This window comes from Salvelinus alpinus, chromosome 2 (assembly GCF_045679555.1).
Source record: "Salvelinus alpinus chromosome 2, SLU_Salpinus.1, whole genome shotgun sequence".
Taxonomy (NCBI): domain Eukaryota; kingdom Metazoa; phylum Chordata; class Actinopteri; order Salmoniformes; family Salmonidae; genus Salvelinus; species Salvelinus alpinus.
In genome coordinates this window covers 63,618,993-63,636,545 of record NC_092087.1, presented here as the reverse complement: position 1 = coordinate 63,636,545, position 17,553 = coordinate 63,618,993, and the positions used below count along the sequence as shown (strand labels likewise).

The 17,553-nt window shown below is 42.4% G+C and overlaps 1 protein-coding gene across 2 annotated transcripts in view; it reads right to left on the bottom strand.

Annotated features, from left to right (window-relative positions):
* LOC139566386 (spectrin beta chain, non-erythrocytic 1-like) overlaps positions 1-17,553 on the bottom strand; it is a 91,634-nt gene that overhangs the window by 7,259 nt on the left and 66,822 nt on the right. For both annotated transcript variants that reach the window (XM_071387514.1, XM_071387524.1), the window contains 13 exons: positions 15,409-15,672; positions 14,902-15,126; positions 14,296-14,385; positions 12,299-12,577; positions 12,048-12,178; positions 11,481-11,685; positions 10,718-11,092; positions 8,407-8,651; positions 7,996-8,134; positions 7,317-7,401; positions 5,581-5,777; positions 4,941-5,041; positions 2,367-2,421 (listed from right to left, as the gene is read on the bottom strand). In XM_071387514.1, the coding sequence (XP_071243615.1) occupies positions 2,367-2,421; positions 4,941-5,041; positions 5,581-5,777; positions 7,317-7,401; positions 7,996-8,134; positions 8,407-8,651; positions 10,718-11,092; positions 11,481-11,685; positions 12,048-12,178; positions 12,299-12,577; positions 14,296-14,385; positions 14,902-15,126; positions 15,409-15,672 (2,391 nt within the window). The remainder of the gene's footprint in view (positions 1-2,366; positions 2,422-4,940; positions 5,042-5,580; positions 5,778-7,316; positions 7,402-7,995; positions 8,135-8,406; positions 8,652-10,717; positions 11,093-11,480; positions 11,686-12,047; positions 12,179-12,298; positions 12,578-14,295; positions 14,386-14,901; positions 15,127-15,408; positions 15,673-17,553) is intronic.

Sequence of the window (17,553 nt, the reverse complement as noted above, 5' to 3'; positions counted from 1 at the left end):
GATGGCACATCAATGCGAGCTGTGGCAAGAAGGTTTGCTGTGTCTGTCAGCGTAGTGTCCAGAGCATGGAGGCGCTACCAGGAGACAGGCCAGTACATCAGGAGACGTGGAGGAGGCCGTAGGAGGGCAACAACCCAGCAGCAGGACCGCTACCTCCGCCTTTGTGCAAGGAGGAGCACTGCCAGAGCCCTGCAAAATGTCCTCCAGCAGGCCACAAATGCATGTGAAATTTATTGTCAATCAGTGTTGCTTCCTAAGTGGACAGTTTGATTTCACAGAAGTGTGATTGACTTGGAGTTACATTGTGTTGTTTAAGTGTTCTCTTTATTTTTTTGAGCAGTGTATTTGATTATTTGTTATTTAAATACTTATTTTCTGTGCATTTGAGTACTTTAAAATAATGTGGCCCAAATCAACTACTGCTATTGGAAGTATTTGAAAGTATTTTCAAACAATTTTCAATAAATAGCCTACTATTTGTAAGAATTTTCAAATACTTATTTCAAATACTATTTTCAAATGCCTGGGTTACATGCATGGAAGTGTATTTGAGTTTTCAAATAGTTTTCAAGTGTATTTCCAAATATATTACAATAATCAACTATTTGTCTTTTCAAAAAAAGAGTAAATATTTACTTTGAAATGTCTTTGAAAGTAATTCAAATACCCTAAATAATATTTGAACCCAGGTCTGCACCAATGCCCTCTGTATTTGTATATGGATCCCCATATGAATCCCCATATGGATCCCCATATACCCTAAATAGTATTTGAACCCAGGTCTGCACCAATGCACTCTGTTTGTACTTGTATATGGATCCCCATTAGCTGCTGCTTTCTTCCTGGGGTTCAGCAAAATTAATGCAGTTATACAATTTTAAAAACATTACAATACATTCAGATTTCCCAACACACTGTGTGCCCTCAGGCCCCTACTCCACCACTACCACATATCTACAATACAAAATCCATGTTTACGTGTGTGTATGTTATCGTGTGTGTGAATGCATGTGTATCTGCCTATGTTTTTTAAAATCTAATTTTACTCCTTGCATCAGTTACTTGATGTGGAATAGAGTTCCATTTAGTCATGCCTCTATGTAGTACTGTGCGCCTCCCATAGTCTGTTCTGGACTTGTGGACTGTGAAGAGACCTCTTGTGGCATGTCTTGTGGGATATGCATGGGTGTCGGTACATTCAACATGTCAATACCTCTTATAAATACAAGTAATGATGAAGTCAATCTCTCCCACACTTTGAGCCAGGAGAGATTGACATGCATATTATTGATGTTAGCTCTGTGTTCATCCAAGGGCCAGCCATGCTGCCCTGTTCTGAGCCAATTGCAATTTTCCTCAATCCCTTTTTGTGGGACCTGAGCACATGACTGAACAGTAGTCCAGGTGCGGCAAAACTAGGGCCAGTAGGACCTGCCTTGTTGATAGTGCTGTTAAGAAGGTAGAGCAGCGCTTTATTATGGACAGACTCCCCATCTTAGCTACTGTTGTATCAATATGTTTTGACCATGACAGTTTACAATCTAGGGTTACTCCAAGCAGTTTAGTCACCTCAACTTGCAAAATTTTCACATTATTTATTACAAGATTTCGTTGAGGTTTAGGGTTTAGTGAATGATTTGTCCCAAATACAATGCTTTTAGTTTTAGAAGTATTTAGGAATGTTTGATATCAAATCAACAACAATTACTTTGATAGACAAACACATTTTTCTCGTAGGAACATCTTTACAGTTCAAACATTAAGTATTAACAGACATAAACAAACATGTGACAGGCATGCACAAGCAGGCATTGCTGCTTCACTGATCTACATATACTTGGGTCTTAGTTTGTAGTTAGTAGTGATTCAGGAAGTACTGAGATGACAGGGTAGCGCAGGACAAAATGCAGATTGTGGGCTGGTGAATATGAACCTACACAAGAGGTGGCCATGACACAAGTGCACCAACATTAATTATTAACATGAATTATTATTATTATTATTATCATCCTCTCCCCTGTAACTATTCCCCAGGTCGTTGCTGTAAATGAGAATGTGTTCTCAGTCAACTTACCTGGTAATATAAGGGTTAAATAAAAAATAAAACAATTCATTTTAAGGGGCATGGATCGGCCTTCACACCAAAATAATTACATTTATATTTAATATATAAAATATTTCAATATATTCATATTTCATTCTTCAGCTTTAATGCAATTATGTTTTCTGGGAAACGCCTCAGATGCAAACGATGCACCTTAGGTGAGATTGAACAATGTAAAGCTCTGAGAAGTAAGGCCCTAGTCAGTCTTTTGGCCATAAAAGCTGGCATATATTTGGTGGTAAACTTTGGAGCAGTAACTTACCTGTGGGGAATCCTGGTCTGAGGGCAGTCCGTTCTGCAGTCCGTTCTCGACTCCACTGTGGAGAATATACAGTAGAAAGGGATAATTAGGAAGCGAGTCAGCGAAGGTGAGTAAGTGTCCATGAGCTACCTAACAACAACCTGTGGTGATTTTCATAGCTAACTTGATTTACTTGAAAGAGTCACAATTGTTTGATGGGTGCACATGTTGGTTCTTTGCCCTAGCACTACACAGCTGAATCAAATAATCTAAGCTAAATGATGAGAATCAACTGTGTAGTGCTAGGGAAAAAACCAAACGTGCTCCCCTTGGGTTCCCCAGGACAGAGTTTGGGAAACACTGAAATATGTGAAAGGAAGCACTTTGTTATTCTACAATTGTAATGAGTCTGGGTCTTGAGAAAAGTAACATACTACATTAGCTACGATGGCTTTGGGAAACAAACCCTTGTCTGTTTCTTTACCAACACCACTACTAGGGCTGTGGGGGTCACAACATTTTGTCAGCCGGTGATAGTCACGCAAATAACTGTCGGTCTCACGGTAATTTACCGTTAATTAACATAAACACATTTAGCATCTCCTGGCTTTCACACATAGCCTACAAGCCACTGATGACCTTTGGAACATCTACATTTGAAAAAGTATCATAAATCCATGTAATATAGCCTACACCTTCACAATAAATCCATTATTTATTTTAGACAGAAGCATGATATGAAGCATGATATGAAGAAAATGTAGTCTATTTCAGAAGAACAGAATAGCAAACACTGATATGTCCTTATGTTAGGTCCTGATCTGGCAATGCCAAATGGCTGTGGGCTACACTTGTCACGCCCTGATCTGTTTCACCTGTCTTTGTGCTTGTCTCCACCCTCCTCCAGGTGTCGTCCAACTTCCCCATTATCCTCTGTGTATTTATACCTGTGTTCTCTGTTTGTCTGTTGCCAGTTAGTTTTGTTCATAGAACCTACCAGCGTTTTGTTTCCCTGCTCACCCCTGTTCCTTGCACCTGTTTTCTAGTTTCCCTGCCCTGACCCTGCCTGTCGTCCTGTACCTTTGCCCCACTACTCTGGTTTACCGACCTCTGCCTGACCTGACCCTGAGCCCGCCTGTTGTTCCGGTGCCTTACACCCTCTCTGGATTATTGACCCCTGCCTGCCTTGACCTGTCGTTTACCTGCCCCTGTTTCTTGTTTCTTCAACACTGTCTGCACCTGAGTCATACCTTAAAACGTGATAACACTAGTTAATTTAGCAGACAAGATTTTCTTAGAATTTGGTGACATTATTTTATAGTATGAAGAATGCAATAGAACAAAGCTGAATAAATTATAAATATTTTCTCCAAACGATTTGAGGGAGTGCGCACATGATGCTATTCTGTGTTAAGCGGTTAACAAACAAATACGTACTCCTATATGCTTAATTTAGAGTTATTAATGTAACTTTAGTTGTTCTACAAACGTTGGGCTATATGTTTAGATTTTTTTTCACGCAATTTGGCTTACGCAACAGATCAGAACATTTAGCTTAAAATGTTGATAAACTATTTCTTCACATTATAAGCGCAGAAATGCGCACATGACAGTAGGCTATAAGCACCAATGTTCCATTAGCGGAAAACATCATGATAAAAAAAATGCTAATTATTAAATGTGCATTTTTATGGTGAAATTATCTTTCCCAAACTTGCAACTCATGCGCTGTTAATGTATGCCAGTTAGGCTCTAAACCCCTTGTAAAGCAGATTAATGTGCTTAATTTTAAGAAGTTATTTGGCCACTTTAATTGTGATACAAACCTTATCAAAACATATAGGCCTATGTGCTAGGCTACATGAGGTGTGTTACTATGATTATTTTAAAAAGCAGTGTCTTATGCTGGGCATCATTCACAATTGATAATATATCATTCACAAGTGATAGGCTAATATTGTCACCCATCAGACTATTCTTGATTTAATCTTGTCTTTACATATACTAAATAATATATGTGTGAAATGTGTTTTGATTTAGAATGGACCATTATCATGCACCTGTCTCGAAACAGGGGCAGCGGGAAAAAATACAAGTCATCTATACACTTAAATAGCGAATGGAGGATGTGTTTCCCGTGGTTCATTTTCATGCCAGCCAGGTAGACTACACTCCTGTTGTAAAGATAAACAATGTGCTTAATATTAGAATGTTGAGAATTAAATATAGTAGGTCTAGCCTATACAAAGCTGATGGGATCCTGCTCTTTTTAGTAGAGGCCATCACTCTGTTTTCTCACGCAACTGCATAGCCTATAGAAATGTTGCTCAACATGAGGTCTCATGAGGTCTCATGAAGTGTTTGATTAGATTTTCGAAGACATTTGCATTGATGTCAGAGTGATTATATGGACAATAGAGTGCTGAGAAACAGGCAGTTAGCAAGATTCGTAGGCTACTAATGACCATAAGCAGCATCGGAGCTTGGAGAAGCCTAATTACCGTGACTAAACGTTCACGTGGAATTTGACTGCAATCATGACCGCCGGTGTGGCGGGAATATGGTCACCACAACAGCCCTAACTGCTACACTTACCTCTGCAGTGGTGAGTCCTGCTCCGGTAAAGGCTCTGGCGAAGGGGGTTTTCGCATTCTTTCTTCTTCCTCTTGCTGTCTTCTCACTTCCAATAACTCCAACTGGAAGAACAAGACACAACGGAACCTCAGTCTCATTTTACCACCTTAATCTGAGTAAATTAATCTGGCAATGCTTCAATTCTAACGTTTGCTATTTACCTGGGACTTAAAGATGCGAAAAATGGCAGCTAATTTAATTAACTAATGATTACATTATAGTTTCTTTGGGATTCATGGGAACATGCAAAACTTTGTACCAATTATTACCAATTATGTTGAATTCTTTGAACGCACCAGATTATTACTACATCATTTTTCATTAAATGCTGGGTAAATACTGTACTGACATGCAGTTAACATGCAGTTAGCACTAGGTGTCAATGTTAGTACGTGAACTTAAATAATTGACGAGCACAAGATAACATTGTTTAGTGAACAGCTTTCTTATTGAAATCTTATGAACATTACAAATACTCACTGGAATAGGACTGAAAATGTAACTGTCTATGAGTAAGACTAATGTCTCTCAGTAAGAATCGTTTAACCTAAAGATTCGTGACACATGTGACAGAAACATTGCAACCCGCCAAAACACTCACCGTAGTCAACCTCTCCAGTGCTGAGAAGCGCTCCTCCCAAGTGGCGGCCGACTTCTCGAATGCCTCGTGCCTCTTGATCAGTTTCTCCACCTCGTCCACGCTCTGCCCCAACTCCCGGCCGAACAGGTATGGTTCCTGTCCCAGCAGCCACGCCTCTGCCACCCCTGCATCCCTCCCAAACTGGTGAACTTCCAAAACTAGACCATGCAGAGCAAAGAGAAGAAAGTCAGCAGGGAAAACTGTAAGAGAGATGGCCCAACTGCAATTGTTTCATTCCAATGTTGTAGCTAACTTATGGCCTCTGGCATGTGGGAACGGGTAACCTGAGCATTCATGACTAATATCCCCCCTCTCCAAACAGAAACACTCACTGTCCACTTTAGCCCACATGCATTAGTTATCAGCAGAGCGAATGTGGTCTCAGAGCATTTCATATTATTCTGTACGTAAATCCGAGACACTCCATTTAGTATGATATGGTATACATTAATTTGTTGATGTCCATCATCCATTTCGTATGACATGTTACAAATTACTATTTTGTATGATATGTTCCAAATTGAAATTCGTACAATATATTCCGAATTTGGAAAACACACAATATGTTATGAATTGCAATTATTACAGTATGTTACAATTTTGCAAAACGCACAATATGTTACGAATTTGCTAAACATATACAGTGCATTCGGAAAGTATTCAAACCCCATTACTTTTTCCACATTTTGTTATGTTACAGCCTTATTCTAAAATGTATAACATAACTTTTTTCCCTCATCAATCTACACACAATACCCCATAATGACAAAGCGAAAACAGGTTTTTAGAATTTTTGCAAATGTATTAAAAATAAAAAACAGAAACCTTATTTACATAAGTATTCAGACCCTTTGCTATGAGACTTGAAATTGAGCTCAGGTGCATCCTGTTTCCATAGATCACCCTTGAAATGTTTCTACAACTTGAATGGAGTCCACCTGTGGTAAATTAATTTGATTGGACATGATTTGGAAAGACACACACCTGTCTATATATGGTCCCACAGTTGACAGTGCATGTCAGATTAAAAAGCCATGAAGTTGAAAGAATTGTCCTTAGAGCTCCGAGACAGGATTCTGTCGAGGTACAGATCTGGGGAAGGGTGCCAAATACATTGTGCAGCACTGAAGGTCCCCAAGAACACAGTGGCCTCCATCATTCTTAAATGGAAGAAATTTGGAACCACCAAAACTCTTCCTAGAACTGGCTGCCTGGCCAAACTGAGCAATCGGGAGAGAAGGGCCTTGGTCAGGGAGGTGACCAAGAACCCGATGGTCAGTCTGACAGAGCTCCAGAGTTCCTCTGTTGAGATGGGAGAACCTTACAGAATGGCAACCATCTCTGCAGCACTCCACCAATCAGGCCTTTATGGTAGAGTGACCAGATGGAAGCCACTCCTCAGTAAAAGGCACATGACAGCCCGCTTTGAGTTTGCCAAAAGGCACATACAAAAATGGATTTCTATAGCTTTCAAAAAAAAGAAGCGTACCAAGATGGCTGATCGGTGGCTTCAAAACAGTGCCCTGTCAGTCATCTAGGGTTAATACATATAATTAATTGCGTGTCACAATACATTGACAAATTACGTTGAAACAACGTTGATTGAACAAGTTTGTGCCCAGTCGGACTGGATATGCCCAACTAGTGACAAGATTCCATCCAATAGCATGTGTGAAAGTATGAACAAAAACCCTTACTCAGTCTTAACCACTCCCTTCGGTCCTCCCACTTGTCAATCATGTCTTTCCTCTTGTCCATCAGCTGTAGTAATTTATCTTTGATCTAAACAGAGGACATAGCAGCAAATACTTATATTTTAGCATTGGGTATCATCACATACTGTACAAACAATGCAATACACTAAAACCTGAAGTGGCTACAATGCAGTATGGTCATTCCACAAAATGAGTGTCTTTAATATTTTAAGGAGAAATTATGCACCAATATTGAATTATAAAAGCCTGAAGTGCCCTTTAATAAGTAAGATTTTTATATGAATAAAGAAGATTCTGATTTTTGACATCCATCTGTGCACCCTCTGTGACTTCTAGGAAGAGTTTAACCCACTTCACCCCAACATTTCTCCAGGTGAAATCAAAAGATTATTTTCACATCTCAAAAGGCACCAAATTGGTGGAATGACCCAGTAACATAGGGCTGTCAAAATAATTTCCCCAAATGGACCATTTAAGTGCTGGCAAAACAAAATAGTGAAAGCTCATCATTAGGGTGGCTTTCACCTGGTCAGTTCATTCAGACCAGTGCAAAGAAAGAAAGAAGACAAGGACATATTTCAATTGAGAAAGAGCAGTGGTCCGCAAATGGCTCATGGGCTGACCTGCAGTAGCATAGCATTGATTTGGCTATGGAACTTACCTCCTCTGATGCATAGTGCTTTCTGGCTAGCAGAGACTTGCCCAACTCAATGCAGGCGGTGAAGCTGTCATTGCGGGCGTCGATCTCAGCCTTGATACCCTGGTGGTTGTTCATCAACAACTCCACCGAGGACACGTCCCTGTGCAGAGAAAGGAAAACATGCACGCACGCACGCAGGCAGGCAGACACACACACACACACACACACACACACACACACACACACACACACACACACACACACACACACACACACACACACACACACACACACACACACACACACACACACACACACACACACACACACACCAGGATATTAGTATACGAACCTAAGATTGGAATAGGAATTTCAGTTTACTGAATTGAAATGGAACTGACCCCAACCTAACTAAGTACAAGAGTATTTTACTTTGGATTCTCCTGGGCTTCGATGAGACGGATGACGTCCTCCATCCACAGCATGAGGTCGCGCACCATGCTGAAGAAGCGGAATTTGTCGCCCGTGTCCAGGAGGTGGACCCTGCGGCCATCGCAGGCCTCCAGCAGGGTATTCCAGGCCTCCAGCACCTCGCTCTCCCTCCGCTGGATGTCGTCTGCCTTGTCGCCGGCGTAGGCCGACTGGAGGCGGACGGCATCCTCCTGCAGCTGCCTCACCTGAAGGTCCGAGCACAAGTCGCTTTAATGCATTTTATTCTATAATTACGCTACCTTCCACTGCCTGGTATTTACATGAAATTACAGGCTATGTGTAATTAACAGGTTAATAATTACTAGCAATGTGAACCGATATGGAAAATCTATATTTATAGTGGTAAAAAATTCAGAGACAGGATTATGAATAACATTGCAACTGTGTGATTGTTTCATATTCTGTTCATTTCCATTGCTTTGTGAAGCTCAGACAACTGCTTGCTGATTGCCTATTGGGCTTGCCATCTGGGGGCCAGTTTGAATACAATGGGAAGCCAGTTGGTGACCCATCAGCAGGCAGTTAATTACAGCGCATTCGGAAAGTATTCAGACCCCTTGACTTTTTCCACATTTCGTTACGTTACAGCCTTATTCTAACATTTATTCAATAAAACATTTTCCTCATCAGTCGACACACAATACTCCATAATGACGAAGAAAAAACAGATTTTTTGATATTTTTGAAAACTTATTAAAAACAAAAAACTGAAATACTCTATCTATATAAGTATTCAGACCCTTTGCTATGAGACTCAAAATTGAGCTCAGGTGCACCCTGTTTCCATTGATCAACTTGATTGGAGTCCACCTGTGGTAAATTCAATTGATTGAACATGATCTGGAAAGGCACACAACTGAAGGTCCCACAGTTGACAGTGCATGTCAGAGCAACAACCAAGCCATGAGATTTGTCCGTAAAATAATTGTCCGTAGAGCTCCGAGACAGGATTGTGTCGAGGCACAGATCTGGGGAAGGGTACCAAAAAATGTCTGTAGCATTGAAGGTCCCCAAGAACACAGTAGCCTCCACCATTCTTAAATGGAAGAAGTTTAGAACCCCCAAGACTCTTCCTTGAGCTGGCCGCCCGGCCAAAGTGAGCAATAAGAGGGAGAAAAGACTTGGTCAGGGAGGTGACCAAGAATCCGATTGTCACTCTGACAGAGCTCCAGAGTTCCTCTGTGCAGATGGGAGAACCTTCCAGAAGGACAACAATCTCTGCAGCACTCCACCAACCAAGCCTTTATGGTAGAGTGGCCAGACGGAAGCCACTCCACAGTAAAAGGCACATGACAGCCCGCTTGGAGTTTGCCAAAAGACACCTAAAGACTCTGATGAAACCAAGATTGAACTCTTTGGCCTGAATGCCAAGCATCACTTCTGGAGGAAACTTGGCATCATCCCTACGGTGAAGCATGGTGGTGGCAGCATCATGCTGTGGGGATGTTTTTCAGTGGCAAGGACTGGTAGACTATTCAGGATCAAGGGAACGATGAACGGAGCAAAGTACAGAAATCCTTGATGAAAACGTGCTCCAGAGCGCTCAGGACCACAGACTGGGGCGCAGGTTCACCTTCCAACAGGACAACGAGCCTAAGCACACAGCCAAGACAATGCAGGAGTGGCTTCGGGACAAGTCTCTGAATGTCCTTGAGTGGTCCAGCCAGAGCCCGGACTTCTCTAAACATCTCTGGAGAGACCTGAAAATAGCTGTGCAACGACGGTCCCCATGCAACCTGACAGAGCTTGATAGGATCTGCTGAGAAGAATGGGAGAAACTCCCTAAATACAGGTGTGCCATGCTTGTAGCGTCATACCCAAGAAGACTTGAGGCTGTAATCGCTGCCAAAGTCGCTGCTTCAACAAAGTACTGAGTAGAGGGTCATATTTCCATTTTCTAAAAACCTGTTTTTGCTTTGTCATTATGGGGTATTGTGAGTATATTGATGAGGCAAAAACAAAACAATTGAATCCATTTTAGAATAAGGCTGTAACGTAACAAAATGTGGAAAAAGTATGAATACTTTCCAAACGCACTGTATGCTAGGTTGAGAGCCTGTGAGAGGGTTTTGTGTCTGCAAGAACAGTCATGTGTCCTCTTTTACATAATAGTGTAAGTTATCAATATCATATTGCATTATCGATATTGGTGCCCACCACTAATAATAACATGAGATTTCATTTTTGGAGTATTCAGCAGTGCGGTGATCTGGTGCAGTGAGCTACAGGGAGATATTAGCTATGTATCTACCTGTGTTCCCAGGGCCTGGATGTCATGCTCGAAGGTGGTGTGCATCCTCTGCAGTGTCTCCACTGTGTTCTGGTCACGTCCCACCTCCTCTGGAAGCTTCTTGTGTTTGTCCAGGATGCGGCCCAGGATCTCCTTGGCGTCATGGTAGAACTTGTGCAGCTCGTAGGAGGCGGCAAGGATCTGTGTGCGCGTGTCGATAAGTTCCAGCAGGTCAGCCCAGGCCTCGTTGAGTCCGTCCTTCCACTCGGCCACCGTGGCGGCATCTGTGTGGCCCGCATTAATCAGCTCATCGGCCAGGCGGTTGACGGCATCCACACGCTCCTGGCCGATGTTGCCTGTGTCGCGCGCAAACTCCCGGAAGCGCTCCTGGAGCATCTGTGGATGGATAGATGGATGGAGAGGAGGAGAATGAGGACCTTTAACACAAATATATATTGTACTGCCCTGTCTTACCTACTAAAAGGTAATGGTGGTATCAAATGGGCAGTACTGAAATCAGTCTACGGCCACGTTACAAACCGTTTGTAAAGCAGTCACACACCAAAGCACACAACACCTGGAAAAGTGTTAAACATGTCAACTATATCAATATGATATTGAGACATGATGCCCAACTGCAATTTAGATGATGTGGCATTCAGTTATTGGTACATTAGTGGAGTGTGGCTGCTTTGCAGATGGTCTGGAATGCGGACTATGTTTTTCCTCCCTGACAGCACCAGGAGTGAGAGGGTAGGGTTTGAAGTCAGGTGACATTACTTACGGTGACATGCTCGTAGTCCTGTCCCAGCTCATGAGATCCGGCCACCACCTCCCGCTCGGCAATCCACTGCTCCAAGTCGTCAACCTCGCGGTTGAGCTGGAACAGGCGGAACCGCTCGTCCAGTTTGCCACGCCTCTCCTCAGACAGGTCCTTCATGCCGGCATAGAGCTTGTCCACCTGAGACTGACGCATGCCTATCCTCTCACTGCCCACACAAACAGAAATCAAGAGTTCAAGGTGGACAGCGGGGTGGACGGGGTTAACAAGAGTAATCTTTTTCTGTTTTTTTGCAAAAAAACATTCTTGTTCCAACACTAACACCCATGATCAAACTAATACACTAGTCATGGTCTGCAATCAAGGCTTTCGTTAGTGAAATCAGGTCTGTTAGGGTTAAGCTGAAACAAAAATATGCATACACACCACACTCTGGTCTACTGAATGCTCCACTCATGCAAAATACTTTTTCTAGATCGGACATTCATATTCAGGTCAACGTTCCTTGACGGGCGGCAATATTAAGTGACGTTCTATTTCAATGGCTTCACTCTAGGCTCTCTCACTGACCTCTCTGGATGTCCTGCAGCTGTCAGGCCTCTGCTGGTCTTGGAGAGCTGATGGACTGTCTCAGCGTAGTCCTCCACCGACTGCTCCACAATCTGGTGCTTCTTCAGCATGGCTACGGAGCTCTGCTCATCCTAAGAGGGAAAGACACTTGTTTTTAGCGCTTTTGTGAATTCTATGTTAGAAGAAATATCAGTACAGGACACACACACACACACACACACACCGAAACACTGTCGATAACACCCTAGTACCTTGGCCTTCTCCTCAGACATCATGTACAACTCCTGCTCGCTCATCCAGGCCTCAGCCTCAGCGGCATCAAAGTAGTACTTCTGTGCATTGTGGGCCTCCTCCAGACGGGCGTGACGCTTCTCCGTCTCCTCAATCATCAGGCCCCACAGCTGTTGCAAGTCGGCCAGGCGCTGGCGGATGGCCTCCACGGCAAGGCTGTCCTCCATCAGCAGGCTCTCGCTCCGCTCGAAAATGTCATCGAAGCGGGGCTGGTGTCCCTGGATCTCCTTCTGCAAGGTCTTAGAAGAGGATACAATACAACATTAATTTCGATGGAAATGTACAATAAAAATAATGTCAGCAATACATTAAAATACTAGATACACAAAGCCAAGAGTACAATACTTTAGATACACTTCATTAAGTAAGTAGTAAGTAAGTAAGCCCGGTCAGGAGCCCTATTTCTGTAGTGTACACCCCTTGGAGAGGACACCAATCTGTCATAGCCTATATCTCAATTAAAACTCAATAAGAGAGTGATGCTCTTTGCTATGTATGATACCATTCAATATATTTGTTTAAATGACTTGTTAGGAATAGGATAACAGATTTATACAGGCACTAACTTATCACCTAAACGATCAGCCTCATTGCTTTAAAAAGTTTTGTTGATGTGAGTGTTTGTATTAGTTTGGGATCTATCGCATCCCACAGATGAGTATGTTTGGAATATTTATTTATTTCACAGAAGGACAAGTTGACCAATAGAATAAGTTAACTTTTGTACTATGGGGGATAGTAGATTGACATAGGCTGGTGCTTTTGCTGTTCGTTAGGTCTACTCATCTTGTTGGCTGACGAAAAATAGGCTAAAGGTGGACATTTTCAATATGCGCCTCGAAATTTGATAAGAGGGAAGTCCGCAGTTGTGTCCCCGATGTGTCTGTCTTCATTCACTTGTAGCCTACTTCTTAGCTGAAATGCCTGTGAGAAGGACCCGATCACGTGACGGCATTGGCTACATCTGAGAGAGCCATGTGAGTGAGAGGTGCTTCGGCGCACAGCAGCCAGGAGAAGGGAATTATAATTAGTCTATTATATTCAGCCCAAGGGGCTTTGGCCGCAAACGGCATGGATATTTTAGGGGGCATTATGCCACACAAGGGGGATGCCGCCAGGAAATTCGAGGCCTGGTGAGAATATTATCAAGCGTTTGTCAAATTATGAATGAGAGACTGATGATGTGGGTGCAGCTTGAAACTTTTTTCAAATCATCATTAGAGTCCAATCATGCAGCCTTAGAATGCATTAAACATCAACACATATAGCCCAAAGTTTGTAACACAACTAAAGTTGCATAAATAACTCTAAATGAAGCATATAGGACGAGCGGTTTCTTTGTTAACCGCTCAGCACAGAATATCCGCATGTGCACACTTCCTTTGAAATTGTTTGGAGAAAATATCATTCTATTATAAAATAATAAAAAATAATGCCAGGGAGTCCTAAGCAAATCTTGTCTGCTAAATTAACAAGTGTAGCCCACAGCCATTTGGCATTGCCATATCAGGGCCTAACATAAGGACAACTGAGAGAGCATGTTATTCTGTTCTTCTGAAATAGACTACATCTCTTTATATCATGTTTCTTTAGACCTGTCTAAAATAAATAATGGATTTATTGTAATGCTGTAGGCTATATTAAATGGATTTATGAGACTTTTTAAAATGTATATGTTCCAAAGGTCTGCATCAGTGGCTTGTAGGCTATGCCTGGAAGCCAGGATATGCCAAACGTGTTTATGCTAACTAACGGTCAATTACCAGTAAGACCGGCAGTTATTTGCTTGACAATCACTGGCTGACAAAATTTCATGAATGCCACAACCTTGACACTAACAATACAAATGTTTCTTATAAATTGGCGCATAAACGTATTCACAAAAATAGAATGATGCTTAATTTGGGCCTAAGTGTGACTTCCTTGTAAAGTGACAGTACATGAGAAACACACATACCTGATTTTTCTTGATAAGCAGTTGAACGGTCTGCAGGTTGTGACCATGATCCGTGGAGGTTGCAATTGGCATCCTCTCTTCGACCCAAAGCTAAAATGGACAAGCCAAATAGATTATTAAGTGCATTGAAGGAAAATACCAGAACAAATAAAGCCTCAATAGAACATGTACACACATGTGCACACACAAACACACATTTGTTTTACTATTCTTGTGGGGACCAAACAATTGATTCCTATTTAAAATCCTATCTTCCCTAACCCCTAACCTAACCCTAACCTAATGTAGCAGGCATAAAATAAATGCCTGAAACTAGATCCCCAACATACTGGTCTTGACGAGAATAAAGAAACTGTCGGGGGAGGTTCCCTTCTGTACTGTTCAACCAATCCAGTAAATGTGGAGGAGGAGGTAAGATGGAGTGTCGCCTTGTTAACGTTGCAAAGTCACATCACAGGTTCTCTTTCCATTTCCTCTGAAAACTGAAATGTCCCCACTTGTCCGAATTTTCCTTGTTTTACTATCGGAAAACCAAAAACACACAAACACACACACACAAACACACAGTACGCCCCCAGGAGGCAGCTCAATCAACTATCAACTCACAATCTCGTCCTCCACATCGCGGTTGAACTGGTGGATCTCGCGGGAGGCCACCAGGAAGTTCTTTCTCTTCCTCAGCGGGTCCAGCAGCTCTTGGAACTTGTGCTCCACCATTTGTCTCTGGCCATCCACCTCCCCCGTGTCCTTCCCTTCCTGGCTGAGGACCAGCGCCTGGCTCTGCAGCTCCACCACCTCCCTCTGACGGACCTCCACCTGGTTTTCCAATATCTATGGGCCACCAGGGAGAGGGAGGAGAACATTTTGAACACAGCGTTGACCCTAGATGATGTTCCGGGCGGGGCCCAGGCCACTAAGTCAACATCCGTGGTTTCTTATCCAACATTTTCAGATCAGAACAATTGATGCCATAATTATTTTATTGTTGAAAACCAATTGAAGCCAACTTATTTAAATTATTCTTCGTATTATTATTTTCATGATCATTTCATTAATGCCAACATTATTTATCAATTTTGGTTACAATGACGCATGCTCCACCGTGTACAGTACCTGCTGCTTCTTGAGCAGGATGTTGACGCTGGTCAGGTCTTTGCCGTAGTCGTCCGATTGAATCTGGCCCTCCAGGCCACCCAGCCACTTGTCCAGGTCGGCACAGCTCTGTGTAAACAGCTCGGCCTTGTTGGCGTCAAACAGGCACTGGGCCTTGGTCTGGGTGGTGGACTCCAACTCTTCCCACATCTTCTGGAGGGCTGAGAGCTTCTCCTTGACCACCGACTCTGTCTCAGGCTTCTCCAACACCAGCTGCATCCCATCCTGGAGTGGAAAGAATCAGAATCACCTTTATTCGCAAAGTACATTTACATGTACCACGAATTTGAGCTGGTGGAATGGTGCTGCTATCTATGCCTTACAATAACAAAATATACAGAGAGAAAATGTATGCATAAAATACATACAGTATAAAATTAGGTAGAAAGTAGAAAAGGTCAAGTTTCTGGATAAACTTTGTCTTGCTGCGGTTGTTGAAACACATTTTATGGTAGTGGGGTGGGCAGGTACAGTCGGTTAGTTATGGTGGGTAACCCCATGAGTTTTGGAGTGGGTATAATAGGGCAGTTAGTGAGTATAAGTTAGTCATAAGCAGTTGGGGAGTTATAGTGGGTACATACACTAAATAGACAGTTTATTAGGTACCCCCCATCTAGAACCGGGTCGGACCCCCTTTGCCTCCAGAACAGCCTAAGTCCTTCAGGGCATTCTATAAGGTGTCGGAAATGTTCCACAGGGATGTTGGTCCACGTTGACATCACACAGTTGCTGCAGAATGGATGGTGGTACATTCATGCTGTGAACAGCGCGTTCCATCCCATCCCAAAGATGCTCTATTGGGTTGAGGTATGGGATCTGCGCATGTTCCAGACAATGTTTTTCCACTCCTCAATTTTCCAGTGTACGTCATCACATGCCCATTGGAGCCGCTTCTTGTTTTTAGCTGATAGGAGTGGAACCCGGTGTGGTCATCAGCTGCAATAGCCCATCCGTCACAAGGATCGATGAGTTCTACGTTCCGAGATGCCATTCTGCACACCACTGTTGTAATATGTCTGTTTGTGGCCCACCTGTTAGCTTGCACAATTCTTGACGTTCTCCTTCGACCTCTCTCAATAACGAGCAGACTGGATGTTTTTTGTTTGTGGCACCATTCTCTGTAAACATTAGACACTGTCGTGCGTGAAAAGCCCAGGAGGGTGTCCGTTTCTGAGATACTGGATTTGGCACGCCTGGCACCGACGATCATATCACACTCAAAGTCGCTAAGGTCACAAATGTTTCCCATTCTAACATTCAATCGGACAGTAAGTGAATGCCTTGATGCCTGTCTGCCTGCTTTATATAGCAATCCACGGCCACGTGACAGTAGGAGCGATCCATTTTTGTGAACGGGGCGGTGTATTGATTATAAGAAGTAGAATATTTTTCATAAAGTAATGCTAAAGGAAATTGAGACAGTTTATTGTTATGTGCTTTGCCTGCACTGAAAAAAATAAAGGTTCTTAAAATGGTTCTTCCTCAGCTTTTAAGGTTCCTTGGAGAATTCTTGCCCGGTAAAAAACCTTAAGTGTGGGGTTCTTGATGTGGCATCTACGGTTCTTTAGAATTCTAAAAGGTTCTTGAAATGTAAGGAAGCCTGCAGATGTGTCCCTTTCATAGCACACAGCAAATTGGCCAGTGTTACTAGTGTTGATTTTTGTGTATTTTTTTTGTGTTGACACTGTAAAGAGTTAAATTAACACTCAGTGGTGTAAAATAAACTCACTGTTGGTGTTAATAACCAGAGTTGAAAAAAACACGCTTATCATTATCATATTTCCCAGCATGCTCTATTGCAGGTAGATTTTTTAAATTGTTTGTTTCAATATAAATCTTTTTGCATGTACATTGATTGATTAATTAATCGTATGCTATTCAAATATAAATAACATACATTTTTCTGAACTATTCAAATCTGTTAATTGGACTTCTTGTACCCGTTACTGAAATTGTTGTTTCAGTCTAGATGTTTAAGGTTGTCTCATACTTCAGTCTTCCTAACCCTGGAAGTCATTCTGAACGCAGGTTGTGGGTGAATAAACATTTTAAATGTTGGATATCCCCACTCTGGCTGGATTTCAATAGCAGTTACACATCACTTTG